The sequence below is a fragment of the Miscanthus floridulus genome, chromosome 3 (genome assembly GCF_019320115.1).
Source record: "Miscanthus floridulus cultivar M001 chromosome 3, ASM1932011v1, whole genome shotgun sequence".
In the NCBI taxonomy this organism is placed as follows: Eukaryota; Viridiplantae; Streptophyta; class Magnoliopsida; order Poales; family Poaceae; genus Miscanthus; species Miscanthus floridulus.
In genome coordinates this window covers 141,562,051-141,582,904 of record NC_089582.1, presented here as the reverse complement: position 1 = coordinate 141,582,904, position 20,854 = coordinate 141,562,051, and the positions used below count along the sequence as shown (strand labels likewise).

Sequence of the window (20,854 nt, the reverse complement as noted above, 5' to 3'; positions counted from 1 at the left end):
GCGGCTGCTCGACTCGCCGCCTCAGTCGCACTCTTGCTTCTTGGCCTCTTGGTGTCCTGATGTCAAACTAAAATCACCCACATAGTACATGGCTGGCCTGGAGACTGGTGCTTGGCCAGCGTTTGGCGCAGGCGTCGGCGTTGCCGTGGAGCCCCGCCTGGGTGTGGCGACTGGAGAGGCACTCCGGGCCGTTTGGATTGGTCATTCGCCATGCCGAGAAGGCGAGAAAGAACCTGTCATGGACGAAAGCAGCAGCTCTCTCATCACCCTCTTTCTTCTCGTGCTTCCGGCCGTGCCTCGCCAGAAAGCCGTACCCACTGCTCGTCGAACGCTGCCGGCGAGCACGCGCCGCACGCGAGCCACCTGAGCGCGTTCTGGACTAGGGGTGGAGGTGCTCTGTTTTCGTCACCGATACCTTGCTCCACGGCCGTCACGTACCACGAGATGACGAGAAGATCCGGTCGTTGGACTGTGGGAACATGATCCTGACAGCGTCGCCGCCGTCGGTTATCCCGCGTTGGGGATGGGGTCATCTCCTTGTCCTGGGAGGTCGACAGCATGAACGCGTAGACAAATGTAGGAGTTTGAGAGACTGATCCGAGACGATGCTGCTGCCCGAGACCACGGCCGCGCGCGGTTGAGGACGACGACATCGCCGTATATACCAGCAACAATCGAGGACACGAGTTGGCGCCTTGGCGGCGCCCAACAAGATAGATCGTGTACATACTTTGAGTTGCACTACAATAGTAAATCTAAGGACCTGTTTGGCTTCTATGCAGTTAACAATTAACTGCTAAAATTAACTGGGACCCTCTACCATCTAGTTAACAAATTGTTAGCCAGTTAGCTATTTTTTCATAGCTAACACAGGTAGTACTAGTTTTTTTTTTTTTTAAAAAAAAATCTGAACACGGCTAGTAATAGTTAGTTTGGTGGATCCAAATGAGGCCTAAGTCAGCTGAAGGCAACAGTTTTTTTTTAAGTCGCTCCGTAACATCCATGTCTTTCTTCGGCAAATGTACTCGCCAGAGATGAGCCTCCGTCTTGCAAGCCATCATTGCTCCTTGAAGCGTAGTACTCTTGTTGTGAAGAAGTGGGAAAAAACTTGTATAGACCCGCACAAAAAGGAAATGGTTAAAAAATGGGAATACGCGTACAATACTTCATGTTCAGGCCTCAACCTGCAGTGCAAGACCTTCGTATTCAAGCACGCGTATCCAGCCAACCAGAACACAAAACGATTTTGCGGGGGCCGAGTACCATAGTCCCATAGAACTTGGCAGCCAAACCGCTCACATTTGGTTGCCTATTTTATTTATTAAAGGAACTTCGAAGATAATAGCGGACTTCACTGCCGATTGTACAGCGCAAACAGCTCCTTCAGCTTTGCTGCTTCAGGGCTGAGGCTGTCGAAGCCAACTGAGCTTGGTATCCTCCATCTCCAATTTCCTTTCTGTTGGGAAAGTAGAAAAATAATAAGATTTCACGACACTATTGTTTCAGAAGAAGACGTGATTTGTACAAGTAGAATTTCAGAAACGGTCAGCGGACAAACCTGGGTAGCTGGAGTATTCATTCGACCAGAACTGTCAAGGCCAAGAATGTCCTGCATGGTTACCATGGAAGTCCTCGCAACAGAAGAGAGGGCAGCCGTAATCAGAGTCCATGATATGTCAGTATTCTCGGCTTCCGGTAGATACTTGATCACCTGAAATCAATCAAAGAGTGAGATAAGATTACGAAGAACAGTGCTGTCAATATTCTAATAATTCAAGATAAATTGGAGATACTGACAATTTTCTTCTCCTCCTCTGGTAAATTTTGCCACCAGCCAAGAACCTGTTAAAAAAATCATTAACTGTGTAAAGATTCCACATCTACTTGCTTAATTAGTAGTCCTCCAGATCTTTTTAAAAGAAAAGCAGTTCAAGAAAGAAGTTGGAACTAACTGTATCGTTATCATGTGTTCCAGTGTACACAACTTGATCCATTTCATGGTTGTGTACCAAGTGAGGGTTGTCAGAACCACCTCCAAAAGCTATTCCACATATACAAATATAATTAGAGAAACAAACATTTTAGCAATAAGGAAAGAAGTATACTCTCAGTGCTGCCCTAGCAATATTACCAAACTGGAGAACTGCCATTCCAGGGGCCCCAATAGATTTCCTTAGCTGAACGACATCTTCAGTAATTACCCCCTACAAGTAGCAATCATGCGACAACATAGACATCAGCAAAAAGGAATCTCATGTTCTATCTGGAAATTCAATTAACTTAGCATCAAGACATTTGCTAGGAACTCCCAGTTCAAATCACACCTCACCATTTCACAGCTAATGCCATGTATCTGTATTATAACATTATTCAGTGGAAAATGTGTAAAATTTTGCAGATTTACTTAGCCGCGGATGTTACAAATCATGAGAAAGTCTTTTTATTTTCTACACCCATATTATTTCTTGGATATGCTCTATTTTTCCCCCTTAATACAAAGATACACAGCTCCCCGGCGTGTCCAAGAGAAAAAGCCCACCAAAAGACCTAGCATCTGATACTCGTCTCCACTCTCTAGTAGATTAAATAAAAAGGACTTGGATGGTCGGATGCATACCAGGTCTTCTGCTATTATATCTATTCTACCAACAGCTTTGAAGAGCGCGTCAAAAAAGCTATTCCTTGGTCCAGCCTACTGCCAAAAAAAACAGGAAAAACGTATTAGCATGGAAGATTTTACTGAAAAAGGAAAATGTAATACCATGTTCATCAATTCAATGCTCACCCTCCAGCTTCCAACCAGTGCTACTTTTGCATCTACACTATGCACAAATACTAAGTTAGCAAAAGGAAATCAATGTTCACATAAAACAGATTCGTTTACAGTACAAATATATGTGGGGATGCAGTGCCCCCATGTATTCTGCTTACCAGAAGGGACTGCCCAAAAACCCGCAAGCCCCCGGAAATGGTCAATACGGAACTCATCATACAAATCAAGGGCACGTTTAATCCTCTTTATCCACCATGAAAAGCCATCTGCTTCCATAGCTTTCCAATCGTACAATGGGCTGCAGAATTGTAATCGATAAGAGATGCCCTGTGGCTGTGGTACAGGATAACAAATATACAGAATATGGAGTTGGCAAAAATATTGATACCTGTTCCATAGTTGACCCGTTTCGCTAAAAGCATCAGGTGGAACACCACTAACGAAAGTGGGGAAACCATTCTTGTCCTTTACAACCAGAGAGCACAGTAAAGAACCACAACAGAATTATTACAAGTTTTCAAACAATAAAAGTAAGATTGCTTTGAGAAAATAATTGAGGCATACCAGCAAAAATGATTTCCTGTTCGCCCAAACATCTGCACTATGGTAGCCAACATATATAGGCATGTCACCCATGATGCTGATACCCAGCTTTTGTGCATATGTACGAATCTGCTGCCATTGCCTTTGAAATAAGAACTGCTGAGCCATAAATGTCTCTATCTGCATAGCACACGAAGCTACTAAATCTACTGAAACTTTTACTTTAAAGAAGTCATTACTAAGCAAGTACTATAGTTTCAAATGCTTACAAAATCCTTCTGTTTTTGATATATATCTTCCAAGGCTCCAAGATGGCGATTTTTCAGAGGTTCAGGCCACTCGTACCAAGAGAATGCACCGATGCTTTTGTCAATAGCAGCAAAAAGAGCTGCATCTTCAAGCCAACCTGTAGGTAAAAGAGACACTAAGCCACTATACGGTATATAAATTGGGTCTTTGCTACTTCCCCTTTGAGAGGAAAAGGAATGCATTTGTAAAAATATGTCCCATGGCTCGAGGCTGCTAAATAATTGATAACTAATTAGTACTTCTTTGATATCGACCTACATATCAGTACAGCAGTTTTCTCCGAGATGCATTTTAGTACTTATGAAAGCATTGATTTTTCTTATATACCCTTATTTTTGTGAAACTAATTTAATGGCTTATGTTGTCATTCAAAATTACCTTATGTTGACACTATGTATATATGATATTCACAATAAGAGAACAATATGAAAGGCTAATAAACATGGTTTGAAAGTTTATGCATAAAAAATTCTTGCCTGATATATTTGGATTTTTCTTGAAGCAGTCATATTGCGTTCTGAGCTCTCCTTGGCTTAGCAGGAGCCTCTCTGCTGCCTAGAAGATAAAGATTTATCTATGATTTTTAATGAAGCCAATCATCAAGCAGAGGATTTGTTTCATTAAGTAATTTGTACTTCTCATAACCTTACTACAACATAAGCTGCTGCACCTATGCTCAGTTTTGTACCAATTTTAGCCAAAACAAACGAATAGCTCAACTTTATTGACACAAAGTGTTGGGTTACATGAATGGAGAACAGTTGTGAATCATAAGTAACTAGAAGCATGCATATCTTCCACATACCATAGAGCTTATGAAATACTAAGCTCATACAAAACAACTTAAACAAAGGATTAAAAAAGGAAAGATTAATGACTAACCTTAGCAATAAGTGGTTCTTTCAGATTTGCAACAGTGTCAAATTCAACAAACTCTGTGTCCCTGTCATTAATAAAAAAAATAAGTTTAAAAATTAAACTCCATCATCCACACCCGGGTACCCAACCCGAGGAAAGGAAAATAAACATCTTTTTTTTTGCGAGTACTTATAAATGAACATCGAAGTGATCAAGAAGGAATTTAAACTCACACAGGATCAGGAAGTTCATCTGACATCAATAGACCATCTTTTACAAGCTCCTCAAGAGATATCAAAAGGGTATTGCCACAGTTGGCATCCTGCAAATGCAAACCAATCCAAGTTCCATAAATAGCCAATCCTAACCGCGCACAAAATTAACTCCAAAACGAAGGAAGTCAATTCGATTTGCATGCAGCATTACCTGTCCAGAATAAGGAGATCCATCCTCCCCAGCCGTCCTACCTGGAGGAACAAGTGGTAGAACCTTCAAATATAGACCGAACAAATAATTAACTTCCAGAAACTCGACTCAGTTGATCATGCATAATAACTAGGACTGTCAGTGGGGGTGAAGCAATAAATATCAATGGTCCAACTCAACTATATCCTAAAGCATTACTACTGTTATTCTTCTGCATGGACCTAAACTGTGCACCATCAACACTCTTGGTAGTAAAGGATCTCGAAATAAACCTCTTATCATTACAATGTGCCCCTTGCATTGAAGTAAGGGAAAACAACAGAACATAAAGTTTTGCCTCAACGGCAAACATGCCAAGACAACCCCAGGCCCCTGAGAGAGACAATCTGCAAAGAAACATAAACAAAATGCACATGAAGGCCTCCAAAACTAGTTTTGAAATGCACGTTGTCATTGTTCAAAGTCCTCTTGTATGTAGTGCAACCGATAGCGGCATGGAGCAATCATTTTTTAACTCTTTCTAATCTTTGGTATGGGTATGAATGAACATGAAAGGCTTCCTTCCTACCATATCGACATTTGCCGACAGCGGACTTACCTTTCAACCAACATGCACTACCATTCCAGAACAAAATTACAAATTTCACAGTGACTGGGCAAAAAATGGACAACAACACTGATGTATAACATGGGCCCTACACATCCCACTTGCCGGGGCCCATATTCGTCTAGTTCCCAAGCCCACAGTGAAGGGATGATCAGACGGCCCGCAACTGCAATGCAGAAGGGGGTCACATGATCCTAAGCCCCGCAAAATAGTGGTTAAGCTCGCTTAATAACGCTCTAATCGCAGCATAACTAGCTAGCAAAATCAGTGAACCGTGGAAGCAATGTGCGAGGCACAAGTCACTCTAAGGATGAAAACGGACGGAAACGAGCGGAAAAACTCCTCTCCCATTTCCGTTTCTATATTTTTAGCGGAAACAGGATCGGGTTCAGGAAAAAAACAGATAGAGATATACGGAAATACGGAAACCGACAAATACGGACGGAGAGCCAGAAAAATAAGTTAGAATTGTTAGATTGATCTCTAATCCCAAACTGGGCCCAACGGCCCAGTTGGGCCTTTGATCCGCGCCCTGATCGGGGGCGTCCAGCCCACTATGGCTGGAGGGCCCCTGTCACACTGCGCAATATATAGAGGTGGGGCCGGCGGCTCTGAGTACCAGGTTCGCCTGAGCCGAACTCCCCACCGAAACCTAAACCCTAATCCCGATCAGAGAGGGGCGCAGCCAGTGACGGCAAGCCACCGGCCGCGCCGCCCCGCTCCACCGACGTCGACGACTTCATCGACCTCTTCCCCGGCTTCTGGATCATCTCCCTCTGCGGTGTCAGTTTCGACACGTTCTTCTTCTATTCCTCTCTGTCTCTCTACTCTCGGTATCGCATTCACAGTAAAGAGAACCCGCTAGACCTAACCCTAGATGATTTTTTCGATCTCAACAAGAATAACAGATCAAATATTCTTGACTATACATGAACAAAGTCACAAAATAATATACACTTACAAAATTATCGGTCCAATATTCACTAGTATACCATGTGTTAACATGTTAACCTGCATAATTTGTGATTCGTAGGTTTATGAACATATCAATTTCCAGACATATCTCACGTAGATTAAAAACGGGATGAAAAAGGGAATAAATACGGATCAATTCTGGATAAAAACGGCATCTCGCGAAAACAGACGGAAAAATCCCTTTCCCATTTCCGTAAATACGGAAACGGGATCCCACAGCTACGAAAACGGACGGAAGAAAGTTGAAAACGGAACGAATCGGAACCGGGTTTTTTTCGTCCGTTTTCAACCTTACAAGTCACCTCACCTGCCAGAGCGAGCAGCCGGCGTCGCGGAGCCAATGCAGGAAGGCAAGCGCCTCGTCCCCGAGGTCGCCGATGCCGTGCGGGCCCCGCAACGACGTCGGATGCAGGAGCACCCCCGCGCGCCGCCGCCGCGACGGCTCCACGGTGGGCATCATCTGATCGTACCCCTCCGGCAGCTCCTCCCCGACGCCCACGGCTGCGACCTCGGCGGGGTCCGGAGCGACCGGGGGCGGGTCCAGAGCAACGGCCGCCATGGCGTTCGCTGCGCAGCAGGCCGCGGCCCGCACGGTGAGCACACGCACCGGCGGAGGCGCCGCCTGAGGCGGGAGGAGGAAGCGGCGGTGGGGCGCGGACGACGGGGCGGGCAGCGGGAGCGTGAGGACTCGCGCGAGAACCATTTGCGACCAACGGACGGGACAGGCGCGCGGGGCGGAGCGGAGCGGGGATGGGAAGGGGCCGAGACGCAGAGGGGGATATGGGCGGTGGGGAATGACACGTGAGCCCCGCATGTCGGGGGGCGTGGCGCGCGGAGTGCGGAACTGCGGACGGGTCCCGTGAGCCGAGGTGTCGTCGGATCACGAGAAGCGGTGGCCCCGCTAGCACGTGGACGGTGCCGTGCGCTTGTAGGGTCCCGGCTGGCCTGACCACCCATGACACATGGATCCTAGCTAGTACGGTTCTGGCCTCTGGGATACATACTGCAAGAAATACGCTTCTTCCACAATGTTTTTCATTTCATTCATGGACTTTACGTACACCGCCCTCCAATATTAGGTGTGCGAACAAATTTCACTTTGCACGCTGTTATACGTGTTGTCGTACGTATACGTATGATGTGTACCCAGAAACAGCTTGAACAAGTAACCCTTTTTGCTGAAGCTAATTTACTGAATTGTTACAACTGATAGCATGTTACAACCGGGCAGGAAACAGAAAATTTGTTCACTCTTGACGCTACACCGGGGGAGGAACAAAAATACGACTAGAGCTCTGATCAATATAAAGCATCTAGTTCTTTTATTTTGGCTAATTACAGAAGGTAGATGTTGATCTGTCACCCCTTTTTCTGTTTCATATCTCATATTTACACAATCGTGGAATCTCCCTACGACCTACAAAAATTGCGATTCCATGGATCCTTTTGGTGGTACTGGCTTCCCACCGTGTACAGAAACCTCCTTCTGCAGTAATGTTATTGAATCCTTTCTACTATTACCTGACATTTACATACAAGGAAACAAGGAAAAAGAAGAACCGTTTCTGACCTATGTGCACAAAGGTAATGCGGTCTTCCTGGAAAAGCAATGGAAAGATCTCCGAGCCGCCAGCGCCTCAGCCCTCAGGTCAAGCAAAATAGATAGACAAATCAGTGGCATGATCTTCCTTCGGATCACGATACCGACGGGGGCCATGAGTAGAGTAGTGCATCGCTTAGGAATCGGCTATCCTAGTAACTGATGTTACCACTGCATTGCAGAAGAAGCACCTCTGGTTGTTCAGGAGATGCCTGCTTATGCAGCCAAAGCAGGACCGGTGATGGCATGGCTGGAATGTTGCATCAGAATCACAGTTATAGCAAATGCAACAGGTGTCATCTTCTTCTTCATCACCCATGTTAATGCTATGGTCTTCTTCACCATTCACAGACACTGTAATGCGTCGGAAGTAATGGGAGAACTCTTCAAGCTGTGCTAGCTTTGCAAGGGAGGAATCCCCTCGAAGAACATTGCTCTACAGAAATACATGAATAATGGAACACTGTGTCAACAAAATAGCAAACAAAATAACATAAAAACTAAAAATCAAACAGATCAAGGAAATAAGATACAAAATAGAGAATGAGAAAGAAAACAAACCCAGTTGTAGCTCAGTAGGTACTGCAACCCAAAATGGATTGTGGCAGGGCAATCCATGCTGGCAAACACTGCAATCACATCATTGAGCTCCCTTTGTTCTGATGTGCTGCTACATTCCATAAGACTGAGGATAATGCCGACAAGAGGAGCCAAGATCATAGTACGATTTGTTTTCTCTTGATGCTGCCCTGGCCGTCTTAGTGTCCTGCATCCACAAGCTTCCTACTGGTTAAAAAATAGGCCCACCTATTTTCTTGTTGCATAAGCAAGAGAATTCCTATATGTACCATCAAACATAAAAATAGACCTACCAAGATGGAAGCACAATTAATTGACTCAGAATCAGCTTCAATTAATAAGCTCAAAGGAATCGCGGTAGCAATTTATTTAGGTAATGAACACAATGTAGCTTTCAAAGATTGTACACCAACCAGACTTTCACTAAGAACATTCTACCTCTGAAAGAAGTTCAGAAACTCAGATTAAGATGTTTACTTACATGTCAAAGAACTCTGCATCAGCTGCTGATATGATGTGGTTGAGAATAAAGACAACCAATTCAGTCAACCTCCGCAAATTCATATCTGGTCCCATGAGAAATGCACAAGGAATCTCTCGGGTACAGAATTCCAAGATTCTCGAAAGACAACATGATATATCAAAAATTACACTGCACTTTCTCTGCTGCAAATCAGCAACCTGAAAATACAAGATGCTTGATCATATTTTTCATAGTTGCAGGGTCACACCAGAGGAACAAAGGAACACATTGGTACTCTCATGATAAATCATATTGGAATAAATGGAGCAACCAAATCCCACAACGATTATATTAACTAATATTTTATTACTATAAAGCTGCATTATAGAGAAGAGGTTAAAGGATACGACTCCTGCAGGCTATGACCAACCAGCACACAGGTATTAAAAAAAGATAGTCCACCTGGTTTTTATCTTGCATCTCCCGGATGGACATAGAGAACTCGGTCATTGTCCAGCTGAGTGTATTGAAAAGTCGATTGAGGAAGGAAAAGAACAGCTCTTGTTCATGAATACATGTCTCCCTCAGTAGAACCTTCGGAGGAAACCAGATGATCAAATTATTAGTTCGCATAACAATCAAATTGAACAAAAATAGGAGCGAACTAAATCAAAAGTAACAATATTTAAAAATACCTGAAAAGTTGCAGATGAGGATTCACCATTCTTAGAGGAAGCAAATCCTGAGCCTTTGCAGAACCGGGAAAGTATGTTTGTAACAGGAATCCATGATCTGTTGTTAAAAGCTGATAAAAGTGATCTAGGCATCTTATTTATAGCCTCCCGATTGTTCTCGAAAACAAGCATGAATTCTTTGTATTGTACAAGGACTGATATGGATTGAAGAAGAAGATCTTTCAAGTCAGGATTCACTATCCTCGTATCATCGAAGTGCTTGACAACCAGAGTGACCTATTATTAATAAAACAGAACCCTTAGATAACTTTGAAGCACTGAAGAGTATGCTGAAACCTATCAAGAAATTAATCATGATTTGGTTCAACCAAACTATATAATTTAAAGTTTAAAATAGGCCGTTTATCTCTATAAGCTAAAAGACCTGGGCTGCTACTATTGACTGCAAACCTTCAATAATTAATACTATTAATGTCAACAATAAAGGTGCAATTAGGTTTCAAAGAAAAAATAATGAACTAAGAAGCATCAAGATGATTCAGTACATACAAACGAGGCCAGCCCTTGCATGAGAAATAATGCAGGGGAAACAAAAGGAGGATCGCTCCTTCGCAGTGCATGGAAACAATCCACCTGCAAAGGTAATAAGAAGAAAACTCTCTTGGGTAAATAGATTCATTGTGAATGAAGAAAAAACAACGCCAAAGGAAACAATAAACCTACCAGTGATTCCACATAGAACTCAGGAACATAGTGGAAAATGTTATTTGAGTTACTAAGGACCAAAAGAAGCTCCACGACCCACATGCAAGTTGCGTACATTCCCCTTTGCTTCCACCGGGAGAAAAGGGCGGCCCGGTACCTGAATGCACCATAAGAAAAAAAACGGCAGATTAACTCGGTGGCCTAAAAAACTATCATAGCGCTACTTGGATATACATACCATAGAAATCAAAAGAACATAAATCAATGAACGTCTCCATAAGTCATTTAGCTGCAAGGGATCTCTAAACTTGAAGGGAATGCTTTCCATCTGTCTCTAGTACCACTAACCAGTTGAATCTATTGTGAATAAGTTAATATGAACATCCCAGATCAAAAGTAAATCCGAAAATCATGTCTGCAGCACAGTTCTAAACATTGCTAGCATATGCGAAAAAAATTATCATTTGCCCATGGTAGTAAGAAAGTACAAAGATTTATCATTTCAGAAAATCATACCAAACACAATGGCGTACACAATCCACCAAATCCTCATGATAGCTATTCCGGGCTTCTTTCAAACGCCTTACTTGCTCTGAGCATGATTTTTCTCGTATCTGCCTGTCAGTTTCTTCTAGTAAAGAAATGGACTGCGACTGCTGAGACATGAAATAAAAAGCCTGTACAGAACTAACTTAAATCAGTACTATCATTTGAATTAAAATCAACATATACTAATATCCTAGTAAACTGAGTATCAATGGATAATGAATGTATCGTTGACTGACTAGGGTCGTGTGGTCCATTTTATGTCAAAGGATGGCAAAGTCAATGAACAAGTAAATACTGCCCATTTGCAAAAACACAAGGCGTATTTATTTTGGGAAACTTCGTCTGTTCTGACCAATACTTAGTCAACCTGTAAGAATTTTTGATAGTGCATAAAAATTACACAACCAGATATACTATGAAATTCTTTCAAAATATATTGGTTTTGTTGATAAAATAATATATACTGTGAGAAAACAATGGTAAGAGATTAACTTTGAAGAGTAGGTCAAAATATGCCTTGTATTCTTGGATGGATTTCTTTATAGTTACATGAGGACACAATGTTCAATAGTTCACCACAAAGTGAAGTCATCTAGAAAAAAATCCAGGTGTTGGCCGATGAAAATGGCACATATTTTCAAGAAAATTCCCTCACTGCCACTCAAATCTATAACTATCCCTTCATTGCCATCCAAAATTTTAAGTTCTCCTCACTGCCATCCATTTAGAATTTTTTATCCCTTCATTTCCATTGTCGTTGCATGGACGTACCTTATTCCCCGAGCTGCCATCCATATAGATAATTTGTTCCCCTCAATGCCATTGAGGTAACGGAATGGCGTTTTCACAGTCGCCACGGTGTTGCAGGAGCTCACAGCGTCTGCCAAGGTGACACCACCGCTGATTGGCGTAGGCTGCTGTCGAGGCACGGAGAAGCGCAATAGGGGCAGGCCCCGTGATGGGACGGATGATGCAGGGGGGCTAAGCCCCAACCACGTCTCATGGATGGACGGCGAGCTGCTGCGATCGGTGCAGATGGAGCAGGAGAAAAAGGGCATGGCCGCTGCCTAAGACAGCCGCACCAACCATGTCAGGCCCCCAGAAGCCACGGTGCATGGACACATCACGCTCGTCGAGGCGCACGCCGTAGCTCTTGAAGATGGCGCGCGCCAGGTAGTAGTCTCGTACATGGCACAATGACGTTCCGTTCCCTCCATGACATTGAAGGGAACAAATTATCTATATGGATGGCAGCTAAGGGAACAAGATCTATTTAAGCAATGGTAATGGCAATGAGGGGATCAAAAATTCTAAATTGATGGCAGTGAAGGGAACCTATAACTTTCGATGGCAAATTGGCAATGAAGGGGTGGTTATAGAAGTCAAAGGCAACGAAGGATTTTCTCCAGGCAAAATGCATGCATGTACAAACTTGTACACCTAAGGTGATTGGATACATGCAGTTTGTAGGTGACTGAACATACACAGAACTAAGATAACTTATTCCGTGGCAAGTTGGGAACAGGTCATGAATACTCCACTGAAACAAAGATATGAATCCTTCCTGCAACATATATGTGTTTGTATGCTTAAAAAAATATCACTTGCCTGCCTAAAATTTGGTGAGATGCCCAGATAGTATAACAATAACATAACATCAAGCAGCTCTTCTTCTTTAAGTGCTTCCGACGAAGATTGAGTTGCCATTGGCATGTTTTCAAGACTATGCAGTGCTTGGTATCCATATTCAATTTCTGCTTGAGCACTAGAGCTAGGTTTGTCTTCAATCTCATCACTCAGACCTCTACCATTGCACTCAGCAGCTACATGAGCAGACCTTTCAGGCATAGGCTTACATGGGCCTTTTGAAGTTGATGGCACATACTTAGCAGTTTCTTTGTGTCTTAGGCCAACAGCAACATCTGTCACTGAGCAGCAACAAGGCTTCTGTACTGTAGTGTGTGTAACACGTGTCTCTTCATCATTCATGCAGCCTTCATCCCATTGTACTTCATTTTCCACAGCATCAAATTGGTGATGCATCAAAATACTTGGTGGTCCACCGATTCTAGGAATTACACTGTAATAGGCATCATTCCTAAAAAGCAATTGTGTCGGAAACTTGCGCTTTCCACCTTTGTGAAGAAATCCAACACCATTCCCACAGTTCGCTTTAGAGGATGATGCAGATCCAGCAGAATCCATAGAAAATCCTTCAGACAACAAATGTAGGATTACTGTGTACAATGAAACAAGCACAGTGTTGTTGAAAGTCCCATTGACAACCATCCTATGATCACCACCTCTAGCTTTCAGCACCAAACTTTGTACAAAGGACCTAAATACAGAGCCTGGAGGCTGAGGCGGAGACATTGGTGGAATAAAGCATATTACCAAGCTGCAAAGCTCACGATGCATCTCCTCAATCTGCAAAGAAAAATAGCAGCCTGTGAGTATATGACAAGACAGAAGGGAGGGAGAGAGCCTTAGATATCTAGAACCAATAGTGTGCTAAAGTATTCTATTAAGCAAATGACAAAGTTAAATTGCAGGCCAACTGACTTGACAAAAAATCGTGCCTTGTCGACCCTCGTATGGGTGCCATGCACTAATGCCTTGCAAGGACATGGGCAAAGGGTATTGAAAGGTCAACCCCAAAAGCAGAAAGCATGAGAATCAGGCAACATACAAGTATAGAAAATAAAAGGTAGCAGAACACATAAGTTCACTAATGCAATAATATCCAATTACAGCAGTGCAGTTTACTAAGAGAAATGAAGAACTCTAAACTAGGTCAACTAAACACCATGCTAGTCAAACTATCGAATGGTGTAGGCATGTAGCATTGATGTTCACATGTCAAGTGCAACCAAATAATTGGAGAACATGATTCAAGTGAGGGTGAATATAGATCATCAACCTGAAACATTATTCGATGGTAGGATAGAGGATAAGTTCACAGAACAGTAAAAACTGGAGTTCTTGTAGCTGTGGCAACATTATGTAAGAAGTGAACAGGAAGAAATGAAAACATGCTTCTTCTCTGTGCAAAACTCTTGCTGCTGTGTTAACATCATGTAAGAAATCAATAGGATGAAACAAATACATACTTATTCTTTGTGCAACACAGAATTCCTAGTTATCAGGAGAAGAAATGACTGCTTACAGCAAAATCTGCCGAGATGAAAGGAATTTACCTTTTTGATTGCATCTGAGAGTGTTGTCATCGTCAGTGTCATGCTAACTTCATCCTCAGAAGACCCAGGCCACCAAACAGATGGTACAAGGCACTGTAAATCCTGCTTATTTGGAATCTTCCTTGTAAGGAACCCTTCAAACGAGAAAGCGAAATCTTCTGCTTTCCACCATAAAAACATTACATCTTTATGCCTAAGAAGGTGGCAAACCAGCGCTAAAAATGGATATGACCCAGAATACGGGCATTCTGTCAACACAAGTGGTGCAGCTTTGCACATGCAAGAAAGAGCCACAATGAGCTCCTGAAATAATGAAGTGCAGCCTGGGAACCGGAGGAAAAGGTCAAGAACCTGATCAAGGCATGAGAAATCATGTGGCTCACGAGTCCTCAAAACATCTAAGAGTAGAGTGGTCAACGAGCCCCAGGCAATATACTCAAGGCACCCCTGGCTCACTTCAATAGCACTGAAAAGTTCTGCACATATCCCTTCTGAAATTGGTCGAAAGAGTTCTTGTAGTGGTGCGAATTTTTTGACCCTCCTCAGTTTCTCAAAGTATGCTGATTCAGATTTCTCCAGGTTGTGAACTTCTAGCAATCGGAACAGACATCTAAGAAGATATGTCACAAACGACCAAGAGCGTGGTGGCACCTCCAATGGATCAAACCCATCAACAGGATACCTGAATGGATGTGAGCCAAAGTTCAGATGACAGCGCTCTCCTTCCGAGAGGGAGATTGCAGCATAATATCCCTTCTTAGGTTCCACATTGCGAATTCCATCAAAAGCAACACCAAGAGAAGTCCCATTCCTGTAAAAGGAGATTTCTCCTGCATCCAAGTTGATGCAGCAACCGATCACGTCACCTACTGCCCATGGCTGGCCATATGGCTTTGGGTCATTGTTCCACTTAGTCACCCTCAGGCCATCAAAGGAATATGAATCATCAGCATCACCAACACCTTTCTGATCAGTAAAAGGGCAAGAGAGAGTAGCCCATCCAAGCTGCTGAACTCCAGATGTCTCCAGGGTCACCTCATACATCCATTTTCCTTTCCACACACAGGCATTAGCCCTGGCACTGCTGAACGGGGCGGAGCCCTCAATAAGTAAAGGTCCCCTAACATTCCTGAAGCTACCGCAAATGCTCGAATCATCAAGAACCACCTTGCTCTGCCCAGCACCTTTGTCCACAATCAAGACGCTGCCATGGTATCCACAGATGCATTTTTCCCAGTCAACATCAAATTTTCTAGCTTGATTCCTCAACACTGAGCGCAAGAAGCCCGTATCAATTGGTCCAGGAGGCCGGACCACTGACTTGTGAGGGAGATCAAAGATGTGCTCTATCGTCCTCTCAACAGCCTGGTGCCCAATTTCATCATGATAGGACACCAAGTGCGACTTCTGGTGGCTAATCTTAGCTTCGTCACCAGACAATAACACAGCCAGCCCAGGGGAGAATGCACTCCTCCTATGGCTACTGCTTCCTTCCGCCATCAAGCTCAAGGGTGGCCTTAACGTGGAGCATCTGATTCAGTTGAACCCCATGCACGACGGAGAAAAGGAAGGATTTATCTTGCACGACGGAGAAAAGGAAAAACCTGATCAAACCATGGACGGATAGGTTAGACTAGAGTGACTAAACTGGATGTGCTATATTAAATTATCAAGCTACTGAGCAACAAACAAGACAAAGAGATTTGGGCCTTGTTTGGAACCACTTGTATGACAATTTTAATCTGATCAAGATTTAATAAGAAGCTGCGGTCTAAAGAATCTATTGTCTGAAAAAATCTGGGTGTTTGGCAATCCTGATTATTGCGTATAGATTTTCTGTATTCAGTGTAAAATGACTTGTATGCCCCTTAGGTTAAGAGTAGCTCATTTGTTGACTGAATACAAGCTGAAATCAATAATAATAATTTAGTTTGTTACAATAATAAAATCATCAATCAAATGGACAAAAAATGGAGCATTTCATTCTCTAAATTTTAAAGAAATCGAGATGGATACAACAATTAATCACTCATAGTGTGGCCAATTCAATTTTTCATCCAACAATTAATCTCCTGTTCTCTACAAAAAGTATAACCAACCAATTTGAAGCATGGATCTGGATGAGCCTGACAATAGAAGAGAGGACCAAATTCAATTTTCATGGCACAAGTATGATCATACTCTTATCTTGTGATGAGGATCACCAATCAAAGTAGCCTTTCCCCCATCTGTTTAGGCCACAGGAATTCACCACACGCATGGCAGATTGGGAGCAGCAGCGCAGGAAGCCGTCTGACGGACCAAGCACGGTGGTGATGGATCTAACGGGGCCGGGGCGTGGGGGACGGGCCAACGAACTGGGGAGGCGGGGAGCGGCGCAGCGATGCACGGCAGGTTGGAGAGGAGGGGTGAGCGGGGGAGGGGCGACGGGAGGAATAAAGCTCGCTGTGGAGGAAACGCGGGCGTGAGCTCGCGGTACAGAGAACGCGGACTACTACTGATTAATCGAGAAATAATCTACGCGTTTGGGTGGGATTTTCGCTTATTTTCATCTAGAATCTGATTAAACAGAAACAAACAGGATCAGCAAAACAGATTACTTACTGGCAAGAGATCGGTCAAGGAATCTCCACGCCACGCAACGCCACTTCAACATAATAAGAGGATGGAACGAGGACGTCGGCGCCGCCTTTCCATCGCCGACCGTGATGTCCCTGCTAATGCACACCGATTGGGGAGGCGGCAGAACAGGGGAAGGGGGAGAGAGGCGAAACTCTCAATCGAGAGGTCCCGGATATGAACGGGCTCTCCTGTTGACCTGTTGCCGGCGATAGTCAGCGGCGATGGCGCGAAGGTTGGGAGCAGCTAGGGTTTCACCTTGGAGAAGTCACGAGGAAGACGACGCGATAGAGAAAGAGAACAAAAAAACAAAAATTGAGACTATTTTTGAGATTAGACCTTTCCTTTTACGGAAAATACGGTTCTATACTTCTATTGTGGGCATGCTGTCTGTATACTCTGCTGTGTACGGTTCTATTGTCCTATATTTTGCTGTATTTCCGTTATCTTGTAATGGTTCGAAAAATGCTGCCCGTATGCAATTCAACTCTTCATTTCTTTTTCTCCGAGAGTGAACTTCCCTTTGCATATGTCTCTGTACTTGTGGCTTTTACTTGATTTTTTCACGCTCACCTAGTGCTGATATAATAGGATATCGCAGTTCAACTCTTCATTTCATTTTCTCCGAGAGTGAACTTCCCTTTGCATGTCTATGTACTTGTGGCTTTTACTTGATTTTTCCACATGCTGATATAAGTGAATATCACGAGAAAGACTAGCCTTTCGTTGATGTTTTTTATTATTATTTCCATACTTAATTGTAAGATTAGCCTCGTTGGCTTGAAGTGTTAGGGCCAACCGTTTGAGCAGCAAGTCCATTAAGTTTATTTAGTTACTAGCAACCAATTCATATGTACAGCCAACTTTGCAAATATTCAATAAGCGGTGTAGGATGTCATCCTTAATCATTTACTATTAGCTTCCTGAATTATTGGAACAAGAATTACAAGGACACCATTTGTCAAAGTTGCTTATATCAAGAAATAGACAAAAATAATTGAATAGAGAAAGTAACATTTTTGAGCATGTATATTTGATCTATCTATCATTATTGTGTCACTGAAACTGTTGTTGCGAAGAGACAACAGTCCCTGTTCGGCTTATCCCATATTCGACTTATTCGGCTTCTTTTTTTAGTCAGAACAGTGTTTTTCTCTCACAACAATTCAGCCGGAACAGTGTTTTCAGCCAGTGTTAGCCAAGTTTCAGACCAGCAAACGGGCAACCTAGTCATCTCGTTGCTAAAAAGATGACTATCTCTCATCTCTCGCAACTAAAAAGTGAGGAGACACCGGCATATGCCACAAAAAGTTCGTCTCACCGTAGTTCTCCCCGTGCGATCGCTAGTCATCTCGTTGCTAAAAAGATAACTATCTCTCATCTCTCGCAACTAAAAAGTGAGGAGACACCGGCATGTGCCACAAAAACTTCGTCTCACCGTAGTTCTCCCCGTGCGATCGCTGGTTTTAGAAAACTTTTGGTCGGAGGAAATCACGCTACACGATTTTTCCCGTAGTTCCCGTGCGTTTCGCGGTTCACTCCCTCCCTCCCGTGTCGCGGCCGATTTTCTTTTCCTCGTCGCACGTGCGTTTCGCGGTTCACTCCCTCCCTCTCCGGTTTTCTACTGATCTGTTTGCGATCGTAGGTTTTAGGAAAGCGGAGGAAGTCACGCGTAGGAAACCTGTGCGATCGCTCGCGTAGGAAATCGCTCGCTCGTCCTTCGCATCCCCGTACGCGGCGCAGCACGGCGCCGACGAGGACGCGACGTATGTGGCGTCCCCAGTACGGCCTCGCGGTGCACGCCGTCGTGGTCCGTGTGTCTGACGCCGTCGAGGCGTTCCGCGACAGCGTCGACGCGGGTGCGCTCCGGGCCTTGTTCGCCCCTGCTGAGCTCGGTCACGGTTTCGTGTTCGTGGAGGTTGAGCTCGTCGGAGCCGCCGTCCTCCGTATCGTGAGCTACCCAGACGACAGGGACATACGGCCATTCGCTTCTTGGTTTCAGCCAGCCCAAACCAGCCAGTCAACAGTGTTTTTCTCTCACAATAAATCAGCACCAGCCAGCTCAAACCAGCCCAAAAACCAACCAGCGAACAGGCCGATAGCCTTCTTGCCCGGGTTGGATAACGTTGCCAAGAAATAAAAGATTGTTCTGCTTTAATTTTTCGTTTCCGCTCCTTTCATCTCTTTGCTGAAATTCCAGTGGTGATCTCTGTTCTAGGCCTACCAGAGGCTGACTAGAGCTGTGCAGAGTAGTCATGACTGGAAAAATATCTGAACTGAACTTTATTTCGTTTCTTGTTTTTTTGCCAAGATGAAAACCATCTCATGATGGGGTCATCCTATAGTAAAATTGGCTTCAGTTGCGATAATTTGCGTCATATGGACTCGTGCTATAATTTGTATACGATTTAGTTGCAATATCTGTGTGTTTTCCCACCGTTTATATAGCTTCAGCAATAATGTATATTCTTTCCAAATTGCCATCTGTTAAAAAATACTAACAATATCATGTTCTCTGTAATTGTCTATATAAACCATGCTCAGGTTAGGCAACTTTTTTGTTGGCTTGTCAAGATATCCTTCTAAAACACACGCACATCCATCCATTTGCAAGTACGCATCCTAATTCGGTTCAGTGCCAAACTTTTTGCTGTCTATCAAACAAAACTCTATACTTTGAAACTTAAGATGGTTTCTTCTTTTTTTTCTACTTTTCTTACGTAAGTGACAGGTAGTGTTGATGGACATGCCAAGGCCAACCGGTGATCGGATACCTTTGGGAGACCTTACAAATACAACACACGAAGGTATATAAACTTTTACAACATCCCTACATATTATATGTTCATATGTTTGCAACTCCTCACCAAAATGTAGGGAAGGGAATCATACACGATCGGGGTTTGTGACACTAGATTGGGATCCTAATGAGCAGAAGAGGCAGAGGGAGAGAGAACGGTATGCAACGACGAAAAGAGGAGTGAAATAAACAAGAAACGCCGTGAATTGTATGCAACAAAAAATGCACCAAAAAAGTCTGCAAAGATGCTACAAATGACCCCTAAGGAGACTAAGTATGATAATAAAATTGATTTCTTTACAGCAAAAAAATCGCGGTGTCGTAGGATACTTATTATATCAATAAATTCTTAGACGGTCTTATCCCTTTAAGCATTGGAGTTCCTGATGATATTGACGACGGTTTATCAGAGGCGGATATCAACACTGTTCATGAAATGTGTATGCCTTTATAGAATCGTGGTGTCGGTTCATAAACCCAGGGTCCCTCATGGACCGGTTTCCCAACAAAGGCTCGGCCCAGCAGACAACGTTGCGAACGATGCGCAACTCATGGGCTGGCCCAAAAACCTAAACGACAGGTCAGAAGGGCAATCCAATCTCCGACCGGAAGGCTTGGCCGAGGAGGAACGGCGCTCGCTTCCGACTTCAGCATGTCTCTCCGACCGGAAGGCCTCACTTAGGAGGAACAACGCTCACTTCCGACTCCGGACGGTCTCTTCGACTGGAAGATCTGGCCAAAACACCACTTCCGACTCTGACCCGCGTCTCTGCCCGGGGATGCGCCGAACCCCTGCTTATAGCTCTTCTCCAACTGGCGCAATCAGAGCCGACTGGGACCAACCGACCGGGGACGCCCGCTCGGTGAGGACCAGGAAACGGACGAAGAAAGTAAGGCAGGGCACTCAAGTCAACCGTAATACCGAAGACCGTACCCTGCACACCTACAGGACAGTACCAATAGTGAAGAATGTCCGTGACGCCTAAGAGGGGGGGTGAATTAGGCAACTTAAAAACTTCAACTTAAAAACTATGGCCTATTCTTCTAACCTTAACAAAACCTATGCAAAAGATAAACTATCTAAATGTGCAACTACGATTTTGCTAGTGTGTTGCTATCTCTACCGCAAATGTAGTAAAGTAATCAAAGTAAATGC

General features: G+C 43.8%; 2 protein-coding genes across 2 annotated transcripts; both read right to left on the bottom strand.

Annotated features, from left to right (window-relative positions):
* Positions 1-766: 766 nt before the first annotated feature.
* LOC136542648 (4-alpha-glucanotransferase DPE1, chloroplastic/amyloplastic-like) lies at positions 767-7,430 on the bottom strand. The gene is made up of 16 exons (XM_066535174.1): positions 6,799-7,430; positions 4,910-4,972; positions 4,717-4,805; positions 4,508-4,568; positions 4,102-4,180; positions 3,586-3,722; positions 3,338-3,496; positions 3,162-3,238; positions 2,932-3,071; positions 2,786-2,817; positions 2,618-2,692; positions 2,132-2,204; positions 1,953-2,041; positions 1,798-1,842; positions 1,559-1,711; positions 767-1,456 (listed from the first exon to the last, which is right to left on the bottom strand). The coding sequence occupies exons 1-16, from the start codon at positions 7,303-7,305 to the stop codon at positions 1,352-1,354; spliced, it is 1,884 nt and encodes a 627-aa protein (XP_066391271.1). The 5' UTR covers positions 7,306-7,430; the 3' UTR covers positions 767-1,351.
* A 218-nt stretch (positions 7,431-7,648) lies between these two features.
* Positions 7,649-17,211, bottom strand: LOC136542647 (E3 ubiquitin-protein ligase RKP-like). The gene is made up of 11 exons (XM_066535173.1): positions 16,884-17,211; positions 14,280-15,883; positions 12,691-13,509; positions 11,050-11,210; positions 10,552-10,690; positions 10,378-10,461; positions 9,829-10,104; positions 9,596-9,727; positions 9,152-9,351; positions 8,653-8,857; positions 7,649-8,527 (listed from the first exon to the last, which is right to left on the bottom strand). Exons 2-11 carry the CDS (start codon positions 15,777-15,779, stop codon positions 8,228-8,230), a joined length of 3,816 nt encoding a protein of 1,271 aa, XP_066391270.1. The 5' UTR covers positions 15,780-15,883; positions 16,884-17,211; the 3' UTR covers positions 7,649-8,227.
* Positions 17,212-20,854: the final 3,643 nt, after the last annotated feature.